We start from the raw sequence: 12,469 nt of genomic DNA on the forward strand, positions 1-12,469 counted from the left end.
AGATTAGCTGTGATTTATTTTTCTCCTCTCCCTTTTAAAGGCTCATTTCGAACTATTGAAATGACACCACCAAAAGCTGGCATGTGGCTTTTAGACACCGAAGTGGGGGAATATCAGCAAGCTGGAATGCAGGCCTCCTTTATCGTTGTAGAAAAAGGTACTGAATCTAATCATGATCATTCTAATATACAGGAGTCTAGTTACAAAGTTCTCTCCCCCTTTCAGGGCATGGGACAGTAATGGCGGAATAGAATCTGAATTGAGGAAACGGCTATATTATAAAGGGGGAGCTCATGGAGTGATTATAGTAAATTGAATTTTAAAAGAAGTGTTGTATAGCATTCAAAGCACTAACTTTACATTCTTTGATTCCCTAAAACCACCTATGAATTCTTAATTGAGAGAATTGAATGCAGAGATGATTTTGATCCTGTGGGCATACAGAGCGCTCTCTCTCTCGCTCTCTCTCTCTTTTTTTTTTTTTTTTTTTTTTTTTTAAAAACAGTGATGAAGTCCCAAATCTGCCCTCTTGGGAGTTGGTACGAAGGGTGATCTCATCAGAAAGGCCCAGCCAGCTCCTCAAACATGACTCTGAATGACCCTCTTTTTCCTGATAAGTTATGGAATGCAGCTCATCAGTCATCAACCATTTTTGTGTTCTCTCTAGAGTGCAAGTTACCAATGGGCCTAATGAATGGACTTATACTTGATTCACAGATCAGTGCTTCTCATCACATAAGTGAGTTTAAACACATGGTAGAAGAACATCTTATTATTTGAGAAGATCAGACATGGTCTTCAGTAATATGACTTGGCACCAGGCAGTGCAATTGTAGATTTTCTCTGCCTCTCTGTGTTTCATGCATGCTACTGTCTTATGGCATCATTTCAGTAATTAACAGGCGGTCAGACTTCAGAAAGCTCTTGGTTCTGCAGGCCCAGAGTCGGAGCAGGACTGACAGCCCAAGGCCATGTGTACGCTGCAGAGCTTGGCTGGCATAGCTATGCTGACAGAAGGAGTTCTGATGGGATAGCTACACTGCCTCCCTGAACAGCATTAGCTATACCTACAGAAGACTGGGGGGGGGGGGGGGGGGGGAGGAGGTTGCCAGCATAACTGTGTCAGCTAGGAGATGTGATTCCCCCTTCCGCCCCCCACCCCAATCAACAGAACTATGCTGACAAAACTTAAGAGTGTAGACCAGGCCAATATCACTGTAGTCTTCTGACAGTGAGGTAGGCTTTTCTGCTCCTCCTGGTCTACGTGCTGGCTAATGTACAGGACAAGGTTGTCAGGAGACCTGGGTTCTATTCCTGTCTCTGCCACTGGCCTGATGAGTGGCCTTGGACAAGTCACTACTCCCCCCAATGCCTCAGTTTCTCCAGCTGTAAAATGGCTTTGAGGATGCATTGCTATTTTTAAGGGGAATGAGAGGTAGAAGTGCAGTGTATGAATATTATAAGGGAGTAAAATGCTGCAAAATGACATTCCAAGCAATGTTGGGGTCTTTTTTTCTCTCACTTATTCCCATCCCAAAGGTGAGCTTTTGATGGGGAGTTTGGTAACGTTCCATATACCCATGGATGGATACTCTTTTCAGATGCTATTTCCTCCCCGAGATAATAAAGAAATGGCTTATTTTGGTGACTTCAAACTTCCTGTGGATTTAGCTCTCTATGAGGGACAGATGCCTCTGAAGGCATTTGCTTTAGAAGTAATCAAGTCACACACATTTGAAAATTATCTATCAGACAAGAGAAACAATTGATTTTTAACAGTGCCCTTCACGAGGGGTTGCTTTCTACAGTGGATGTTGAACGTGGTTTGACTCTGCCTCCACCGCTGGCTCTGGCTGCTGCATGTTGTAACTTGACTCCAACCCCTAATGCTGACGAAGCCAAAGGAAGTAGTGCGCAGGGCCGTAGCAACAAAGAACGTGGCCCCCTCCGAACGGTGGCCCCCTCCGAACATATGTCCGGGCGGGGCCCCTTACAATGCAGAAACTGGAATGCGGTATTTATTTTGCCACTTTTAGGGGCCCCTTCCTTGCGGGGCCCCCTCCGGTCGTAGGGTACGGAGGGCGCTCGCTATGCCTCTGGTAGTACGTTCAGTAAAAGGGTGCCAGGGGAGGCAGTGTTGCCTAGTGGTTAGAGCACAGGACTGGGGCTCAGGAGACCTGGGTTTTATTTTTAGTTCTGCCACTGGTCTGCTGGGTGACATTGGGGAAATTACTTCACTGTTCTGTACCTCCATTTTCCTCATCTATAAAATGGAGATAATGATACTTATCCCTTTTATAAAGTGCTTTGAGATCTGCTGATGAAAAACGCTAGATAAGCTCTAGGAATTATATTATTTTTAAAGCCACTTTTCTGACTATAATCATGTTTTCAAAGATCAGTCAATTTTTATTTCATAACGTCCAATGTCTCTAAAGCTTTTGTCAGCTTTACAGCTTATCAGGTATTTGTATTGGAGTCTCTTTCTTTAGGACAAACCAAAAAAGAACTGAAATATGCACGCTGAGAAGCCAGTGGCTTTCTGGTTTTCCTTGATTTTTACCATATATCCTTCTTCCTTTTTTCCACCTAGACTATTGGGAGCCTAAATTAGCTAGATTAAACAACGCCGGAAAATATAATGCTTGGAGCACTGACATGGAGCAAAGTGAATTTCCATGGATCCAGGTATGGTTTGTATAATACATACTTGCTCACTGTGATGTCCAGACCGGTTAGCTGATGCCTGCAGCTACACCACCACACACATGCTGGGTTTATTTGGGGTCTCGTGTGTTAAACAAGGTCAAACTATAACTAGACCTTCCCAAAGAGGCTGCCAAGGAAAACTCAGGGGTTGCAGGAAGTGGTACTGATGATTCAGTAGGTCGCACGCTCCTCTTCAAGTGGATGCTGAGCCCTGCCCCAGTATTGTGTCAGTGTCGTGGCCTGTTGTCGGGGGGAATTGTGGGGAAGTTTGCCCTGCCGCTGCCTAGGGTATAATCATACTGTAGATAAACAGCCTGTCCTTTTGCTGTCCCCGTCTCTCAATGTGTATATGTATTCACCCCTTGCTGCGTGACCAGCTAATCCTGCAGTCTAGTCATGGGTTGGACACCTGCTTTCTACTTCACTACAGAAACTGTTACATGGGGTGAAGGGGGGGTTAATGCATTACAAGTTGTTTTGTACTTTAAGCTCTTCCTGTTCAGCTTCTGGTGGCTTTCCAGATACCCCAGAACAAGTGGCCAGGTTCTTGGAGAAGCTCAGCGACCTGTTAGGCCCCTAAAGACTTGGCCAGATGTTCAAGAGTGGAGACTTCTGGGTGCGGAGTACTTCTGAGTATCCGGTCACTTCATTTCGGTGCCTAACCGGCGGTGGTAGCTGAGCTGTTTTGAAAATCAGGCCCCCACTGAGTATTTCCTTAGAACTGGCTGTAGCACTAGAAGATTTTGCAGAAATTGCCTGTTTGTTGTTGTATCTGCTCTCTGTAGCTTGACAGACAGTATGTCCTGCATGTCACTGCAGCTCATGCTCCTAAATGGGACATGTGTGATCCCTAGGCAGCTGCTTTACCAGGTGTGGCAGATGAGAGCCTCCCAGACTCCTTGCTCAGCCAGTCAGAGCTGTGCTAAGCCTATCTCCTCTAAAAATTGCCTCTTCACTCATCTTACTGGATCAAAGAGAAACTTTCTATAAGCAGCTGCAGGTTATTATGGATGTTCAATTAAAACTGCTGCAAAGGAGGAACTTAACAGCTCACAAGATAGATAACAAGATGTGCTGGCTTTCTCTGCGATGTCGCTTGTCTGAATCCAGCCTGGTTTTGCTGGAGCCAGAAAATCACAGCAGAGACCTGTGTATAATGAGTTGATGTTCTCAGTCCACATCACAAACCCATCCCTTCTCCCACCAAAACTGGTGCTAACTGGCCCCCTTGCTGGGAGTCTCAGAAGAGAGACCAAGGACTGGATGGGCCATGGAGACCGAACACTCCTGTGAGCCCTGGGGATGGCACCTGCGGCTCAGGGAGGAGGCCTGTTGGTGGGCTAGCGTGGGGGAAGCTTGCACTGTCATTGCACATGTTGGCTGGATAAATAGAAGATTCACTCTCCCCCGCGCTATCAGCCCAACACCTTTCCTCTCCTCTTTCTTCCCCCCAACACGTTTGAAGTGATTATAGTCAACATCATTTATTTATTAAAAATACATAAAAACAGTCTAGCAGCTGTGAAGGAGTTAATGGCTCTCGTATGACTAGCTCAGTAGAAACCAGGGTCTGTGGTTACAGATGCCTTCCAAATCCCCCTGAAATCCATGAAAAGAATTGCTTTTCTTTTGTAAGGGCAGAAAACTTGGAGAGAGAAATAATCCATTTGTGCTTGATGAAGTGGGGCTGAAAACTCCCTTTAAAATAATTGCGGGGGGGGTGGGGGGAGGGTTTCTTCTGATCAGCTGCAGAAAGAGCATCTTTCTTTTCCTGCAGCAGCTTCGCTAGTAAACAACATCACTGACCTTTTCACTGTCTGCATCAGAAGGCCTAAGGGGGGAGGAAGGGTCCTCTGGTGAAGGCACTCACTCCCAGGAATCGGGACACCTTGGCTCTGCTACACAATCACCGTGTGACCTGGTGCAAAAACTTTCAAACGTTGCCTGGTTTTTGTTGTTGTTTTTGGAGGGTGCTTCTGTGCCCAGCTTGAGACACCAGGTTCTAATTTTTCAGTGGTACTGAGCACTCATGGCCCCTGGTGGCTTTAGCTGGAGTTGTGGGGGCTCAACATCCCCAAAAAACAAGCCCTGGTTATCTCCGGCTGGACGCTCAAAACCAGAGGCTGCTTTGGAAATGTAGGCCTTACCCATTCTGTGCCTCGCTCTCCCCGTCTGTACAGTGGAGATAGCAACACTCCACTGCTTCGCCCAGAGACGCTGCGAGGATGGATTCATTAATGTTTGTTAGGTGCCCAGATACTGTGGTGATGGGCACCCCAAAAATGCCTACAATACACACATCAATAAAATAGGTTAGGACACAACTCCTCATTTGGACTCTTGCACCAGCTTAGACACCCCGTTACCCATCTTGAGCATGGAAGTGCCATTCTGAGTGCCTAAATGCAGGCCTGGGCCCCACTCCCTAGCTGCCAGAGGATGAAATTGGGTTCACGGTTCAGCTTTTCGTACAGTTTGTGTATCTTGCTTTTCTACAGGTGGACCTGCAAAGGCAAGTTCTGATCACAGGGATACAGACGCAGGGAGCCAAGCAGTTGATGAAGTCCTTGTATGTCAAAGAGTTCTTTATGACTTACAGCAAGGACAAACGGAAGTGGATCACCTTCATAGGAAACAGCACTGGGGGACAGAAGGTCTGCCTGCTCGTTAATCACCACAGCCTCCCCGGCTTTACGCAGCTGTAAGCGGGTGGGATGGCTCAGCAGAAAGTAACACACAGGCAGCCACCAGGGGCTTTTCTCCAGGAATAAGGGGGCAGATTTTTAAAGGTATTTAGGCGCATGAAGGTGCAGATTGGAAAATCCCACTAATTCCAAAGGACCTAAGTGCCTAAAGGGGTTTTTGAAAACCGCACTAGATGCCTATCTGCATCGTGAGGCACCTAGATCCCTTTACTAGTCTGGCCTGGTGTGTATAACACAGCAGAATACAGGATCGTAATAAGAGATAAGGAATCTCCCCAGCCTGGGCTTCAACCCAGCCCCGTAACCCTGGTTGTGCAGCCCCACTTCTGCACAGGCCTCTGTCCCCACTTCTGGCTCACGGCCCTTCCCCTGAGCACATGTGCAAGGAGAGTGGGACGCTGGGCTGAACTCACGCCCCTGTTCAGTTCGGCCCAGCCCTGGCACCCTGTCACAATATACTGCTAATATTAGCAGTAGCTACCTAACGCATGTGCAACCCAAGTGTCCATATAGCACCTTCAGGGGTCTCCTATCTATGCCCAAACTCCCCTTCCCTGCCAGCTGGAGCTCAACTCTGAGGCCTGGTTTCCACCTAAAAATTAAATTGTCCTAGCTACATTGCTCAGGGCTCTGAAAATATCACACCCTGTGCAATGTAGTTAGCTCAGCCTACGCCTCACTGTAGATGCAGAATTCTTCCATCGACCTCTTGGAGAGGAGAATTAACTACACTGATGGAAAACCCCTTCCAGCGACAAAGGAAGGGTGAACACTATGGCACTACAGTGGTACAGCCCCAGCACACTGCACCTGTAGCTGCAGTAGCCATACCCACTGTGTCATGGTGTTTGTATGATAGGTGTTAATGAATGTTAGGTCTCCACTGGTCTTAGTTGTCTGTCTAGTAATATCCTAATAAGGGTCTTTACTGCGCCTAACACACTGGGTCCTGGTTTAGCCTCTGGATGCTATAGTAAGGCAAAGATAAGGATGATGTGTTTTTAGGTTTTGCTATAATGTGAGTAGCCCCATTGAAATTGCATAAGTAAAGACTTAATCTCATGATGTAGGGTTTGCAGGATCAAGCTTGTAATTAATATCATTATCTTTTCTGAAATCTTAATTGCATTTTTCTGTTTTACTAGTTGTTTGAAGGTAATTCAGATGCCCATGGGATAAAAGACAACCATATTGATCCACCTATCATTGCTAGGTATATTAGGGTTTATCCAACTGACTCCTACTACAGGCCTACTCTTCGCATGGAACTCCTGGGCTGCGAAGTCGAAGGTGAGCAATGAGAACTCACTGGTACTTGTTTCCCCTCTACCCCTTAGAAAAATACGCTCAACCTTTTTTTCTATGGGCCAAGATTTAAGAACATAAGAATGGCCCTACTCGGTCAGACCAATTGCCGGGATCACCTCTGGAGCCCTTTTTAAAAATTGGCCTCACATTAACTATCCTCCAGTCATCTGGTACAGAAGCTGATTGAAATGATAGGATACAAACTACAGTTAGTAGTTCTGCAATTTCACATTTGAGTTCCTTCAGAACTCTTGGGTGAATACCATCTGGTCCTGGTGACTTATTGCTGTTTAATTTATCAATTTGTTCCAAAACCTCCTCTAATGATACCTCAATCTGGGACGCTTCCTCAGATCTGTCACCTACGAAGGACGAGTCAGGTTTGGGAATCTCCCTCACATCCTCAGCCGTGAAGAGCTATGCAAATAATTCATTTAGTTTCTCCGCAATGGCCTTATCATCCTTGAGTGCTCCTTTAGCACCTCGATCGTCCAGTGGCCCCACTGGTTGTTTAGCAGGCTTCCTGTTTCTGATGTAATTAAAAAAAAAAATGCTATTACTTTTTGAGTCTTTAGCTAACTGTTCCTCAAATTCTTTTTTGGCATTCCTAATTGTATCTTTACACTTTATTTGACAGTATTTATGCTCCTTTCTATTTTCCTCACTAGGATTTAACTTCCACTTTTTAAAGGATGCCTTTTTGCCTCTCACTGCTTCTTTTACTTTGTTTAGCCATGGTGGCTCTTTTTTGGTTCTCTTATTATGTTTTTTTAATTTGGGGTATACATTTAAGTTGAGCCTCTATTATGGAGTCTTTAAAAAGTTTCCATGCAGCTTGCAGGGATTTTACTTTTGGTGCTGTACCTTTTAATTTCTTTTTAACGAACCTCCTCATTTTTGTGTAGTTCCCCTTTCTGAAATTAAATGCTACAGTGTTGGGTCGCTGTGGTGTTTTTCCTGCAACAGGAATGTTAAATTTAATTATATTATAGTCACTATTACCAAGCGGTCCAGCTATATTCACCTCTTGGACCAGATCCTGTGCTCCACTTAGGACTAAATCAAGAATTGCCTCTCCTCTGGTGGGTTCCAGGACCAGCTACTCCAAGAAGCAGTCATTTAAGGTCTCAAGCTACGTTATCTCTGCATCCCATCCTGAGGTGACATGTACCCAGTCAATATGGGGATAATTGAAATCCCCCATTATTATTTTCAACATGAGACACCTCAAAGGGGCCTGATTTTCAGACACAGTTCTGCCCACCCTCTGAAAATTGGGTTTCTCAAGTTGGGCATCCAAAAATCACAAGATGCTTCTGAAATCCTTGGCCTTAATGAATTTAGGGTGCAATTTTTAAAAGCATCTAGGTACCCAACTCCCATTCAAAGCCATTGGAAGTTAGGGGTCTTTTCCCGTTCAGTGCTTTTGAAAAGCCCACTCTTAGTACTGGTGTTTGTATTTGGATTGACAGCTCTGGCTTTTCTCTGTTTATCCACAGAACAGGCAAGACCTGGTCAGTGGCAGTGCCAGCTTTCTGCACGCTGCCTTATGTATGTGCCTTAACACAGACCTGGGGAAACTTCCTCTGGGAGTGGGAGCAGAGTTTAGTCTTCATGTCTCATTCAGTCATAGGCCTCTCTGAGAAGAAAAACAAAGAGGCCATTAGCGTGCTGACAGTCAGCACTACCTGAAGTGGTGATGTGAGCTCATGGCGAACAGGACTGAGGCCGTAAATCTCATTTCACACAAGCCATTGCACAGTCATCGCATGGGTGACTTGCAGTTACGCCTGCCCTGGGCTGGATTCAAACCTGCAACCTAAAAAAGAGAGGCTGTGGATCCCCTTTCCCCGGTTCCCTGGACAACAAGCCCCTTGTTCTTATATTGCCATTCAAATAAACTAATACAGAGTGGGACTTTCAAAAGCGCTCAGAATTGGTCTAACTCTGGGTGCTTTTGACAGTCTCACCCATAATAGGCAGACGCACAAACCTTTTAGTTTACAGATCTGCTGGACTTAGTTTTAATGATGACTGGGCAAAGAGAGCTCCACACCCTGACTGCAAATGTATTCTCTTCTGCCACTCCCTGAGCAGTTAGAATGTAGATAGCACTTCACAACTTCAAAGTGCTTTACACATTTTAACAAATGAATGCTCACAACAACCCTGCATTACCCCCTTTTTAAAGATGGGGAAACTGAGGCACAAGGGAGGTTACAATGACTTGAGCAAGGCCACACAGCAAGTCAGTGGCAGAGACAGGCATTCCTATCCTGTTGCTTATTCCTCTAGTCCACTGCTGCTCAAGAGATGAAATGGAGACCTACTGCTATTCTCTTAACAGGTTGCTCTCTGCCACTGGGAATGGAAAATGGGGAGATCAAGAATGCTCAGATTACAGCTTCTTCCTATAAGAAATCCTGGTATAACTCATGGGAGCCTTCCCTCGCGCGTCTCAATCAGCAAGGGAGGATAAATGCCTGGCAAGCGAAGGTAAGAAGCAAACAAAAGAAAAAAATGCTAAGTCAAAGCTGCTGCCGTTAGCAAATGTGCTGCTGCTCCGGTGTGTGTCTGTGCCTGCTCCGTGTGCCCCCTCCGTGCTGTGCTCTGGTTTGTTCTATCCAATCCTCCAGTGAAAAGCCTGCTTAGTTCCCTTCCAGGGGGAGGTTTGTGACATGCTCGCAAAGAGGGGTTTTTTTTCTTTAAAAAAAGAACATTTGCTAATTTCATAATGTGAAGTGGAAAGTAATGAAACTATGTGGAGACTGGCAGCAGGTCCAGCATGCTCAACTTGATGGGCCTGACCCTGCAGCCGTTACTCATGGGAGTGGTCTCTTTGGACTCAGTGGATGAGTAAGCGCTGAAGGTTGGTGGCCTGTGAGCCAAATTCATCTGGTGCAATTCTGTTGGCTTTACTGTTGTTCAGCAGTACTGCTTAGTGACTAGAGCATTGGAGTGAGACTCAGGAGGCCTGGGTTCTATAACCAACTCTGTCACTGGCTTGCTGGGTGACCTTGAGAAAGTCAGTTCCCCCCATGTCTCAGTTTCCCTATCTGTAAAATGGGGATGATGTTGATACTTTGTAAAGCGCTTTGAGATCTATTGCTGAGAAGCGCTTTATAAGAGCTACATTAATACAGAGGAACATTTCAAAGGAATGTGTACGCGGAAGCCTCTGCCAAACTTCACTGCAAAATATTTTTTGCTTTAATTTTTTTAAGTGAATTTAGTGCTGGTGGAAGGTCCCAGATTGACAGAGCTGAGACCTCCCTACATCCATAGGCGCCAACTTTCCCTGGCGCCGGTGGGGGCTCGTGCCCCCCCAGCCCCGCCCCAACTCCACCCTTTCCCCGCTCCTGCCCCACCCCCATTCCAACCCCTTCCCCAAAGTCCCTGCCCCAGCCTGCTTAGTTCCCTTCCAGGGGGAGGTTTGTGACATGCTCGCAAAGAGGTTTTTAAAAAAAAAAAAAAAAAAGAACATTTGCTAATTTCATAATGTGAAGTGGAAAGCAATGAAACTATGTGGAGATAGTATGCTCAACTTGATGGGCCTGACCCTGCAGCCGTTACACATGGGAGTGGTCTCTTTGGACTCAGTGGATGAGTAAACACTGAAGGTAGGTGGCCTGTGAGCCAAATTCATCTGGTGTAATTCTGTTGGCTTTACTGTTGATAAGCAGTACTGCCTAGTGACTAGAGCAGGGGTTCTCAAACTGGGGGTCGGGACCCCTCAGGGGGTCGTGAGGTTATTACATGGGGGGTCGCAAGCTGTCAGCCTCCACCCCGAACCCTGCTTTGCATCCAGCATTTATAATGGTGTTAAATATATTAAAAAGTGTTTTTAATTTATAAAGGGTTTCACACTCAGAGGCTTGCTGTGTGACAGCGGTCACCAGTACAAAAGTTTGAGAACTACTGGACTAGCACATTGGAGTGAGACTCAGGAGGCCTGGGTTCTATAACCAGCTCTGTCACTGGCTTGCTGGGTGCCCTTGAACAAGTCAGTTCCCCCCATGTCTCAGTTTCCCTATCTGTAAAATGGGGATGATGTTGATACTTTAAAGCGCTATGAGAGCTACATTAATTCACCAGGGATGAATTTGTATTGCTTTTCATTCTGCATTGGTGATGGAAGTGAATGCTGGATGGAGGGTCAGCGTGTATCATCTGCAGTGATTAAACTGATGTGTAGCCAGCAGAGAACGCTGGTAGCGCTTCCCTTAACTTTGTTTGCATAGGTTTGAGGTTCTGGGTGGGTGGATGTCTTCGTACAACTTTAACTGTCATTGAGCAAAGTTTCTGGTTGTGCTAATATTGGCACAAACACGCATTTGCTCACGCATTACTCTTTGTATTGATTGTAGTCAAACAACAACCAGCAGTGGCTGCAGATTGATCTCCTCAAAGCGAAGAAGATAACTGCTATCACAACCCAGGGTTGCAAGTCCATGTCTACGGAGCAGTTTGTGAAAACCTACGCCATCCTTTACAGCGATGAAGGCACAGAATGGAAACCTTATATGGATGACTCCACTTCAGTGGGAAAGGTACCATTTTAAACTCGGAGAATTCTGTCCATTTCTGAATCCCGAGCACTTTGTCATATTTCTCCAGGCCCAAATGAGGGACAGCCCCAGAATGAAGGGCACAAAAAATTGTTCCTGCAGTTGAATTTAAAATGCTGGTAGAGTGGTTCTTCTCTTAGAGGACTCTAGAACTTCCCTTTCATGGTTCTTTATTTCTGATGTAAGTAATTTTCAACAATAAAAGGGAGGGATGCTACATTTGTGTGGAATGCCGTTGAACCTGGGATGAAATCAGTGGCATGCCTTTTACAGAGGAACATTTCAAAGGAATGCACAGAATGTGTACGCGGAAGCCTCTGCCAAACGTCACTGCAAAATATTTTTTGCTTTAATTTTTTTAAGTGAATTTAGTGCTGGTGGAAGGTCCCAGATTGACAGAGCTGAGACCTCCCTCATCCACACAGCACTTACAGAATCCCCCAAGCCACCTTGACGGATGTGCTTCAATCCCGACCTGCAGGGACCACATCTAGGGATAAGAGAGGGGGGATTTGTCAGTCCCCAGCCAACACAGGGGCCAGTTAGCACCAATTGTGGTGATGGTTTCTGTGATGTAGACAGAAACAGAAACCATGAAATCATTTCCACAGACCACAGTTTGGATCTGACTGGATTTGAGCCAGTGACCTAGAGGAGGAAGGCTGTATATACAACACTGGAGTGATACAATCCACCTCCCTGTCCCCTAACGCAGCAACTCTGAAGCATTTAGATGAGGGGAAAAAAAAGAAAGCAGCAGCATTTTTAAGGTAATTTTTTTTCACTAATTCATTGTTTTGTTTACTTTCAGGTATTCGGGGGGAATGAGAACAGCAGCGGACAGGTCAAGCATTTCTTAAATCCACCCATATTTTCCAGGTTCATCCGCATTGTTCCTAAAACCTGGAATCGAAGCATTGCTCTTCGGGTAGAACTCTTTGGCTGTGATCCTTTCTAGGTGCTGGACACACAGAGTACACATGAACAAAGGATTGCCAAGTCTGGGAGCCTTACACCTTTCAGCAGTCACTATGCAGAACTACATTTTTTTTAAACTCTTGGAGTGGTCATATTTAGTCCTTCTGAAGTGCCTTTCCTCCAAGGATCTTGGTGTTTTGCCAACGTGAATTAAGAGAGATTTCATTGGCAGATATTTCATTCATATAAATGTACATTAAG

At 45.6% G+C, this 12,469-nt stretch overlaps 1 protein-coding gene across 1 annotated transcript in view; it reads left to right on the top strand.

The window, feature by feature from the left end:
- LOC135878052 (coagulation factor V-like) overlaps positions 1 to 12,248 on the top strand; it is a 65,535-nt gene extending 53,287 nt beyond the window's left edge. The window contains exons 19-26 of the mRNA XM_065403618.1: positions 41 to 157; positions 668 to 739; positions 2,594 to 2,688; positions 5,208 to 5,363; positions 6,560 to 6,704; positions 9,070 to 9,218; positions 11,090 to 11,272; positions 12,102 to 12,248. Coding sequence (XP_065259690.1) covers positions 41 to 157; positions 668 to 739; positions 2,594 to 2,688; positions 5,208 to 5,363; positions 6,560 to 6,704; positions 9,070 to 9,218; positions 11,090 to 11,272; positions 12,102 to 12,248 — 1,064 coding nt within the window. The remainder of the gene's footprint in view (positions 1 to 40; positions 158 to 667; positions 740 to 2,593; positions 2,689 to 5,207; positions 5,364 to 6,559; positions 6,705 to 9,069; positions 9,219 to 11,089; positions 11,273 to 12,101) is intronic.
- Positions 12,249 to 12,469: the final 221 nt, after the last annotated feature.

Source organism: Emys orbicularis, chromosome 1 (genome assembly GCF_028017835.1).
Source record: "Emys orbicularis isolate rEmyOrb1 chromosome 1, rEmyOrb1.hap1, whole genome shotgun sequence".
Classification (NCBI taxonomy): Eukaryota; Metazoa; Chordata; order Testudines; family Emydidae; genus Emys; species Emys orbicularis.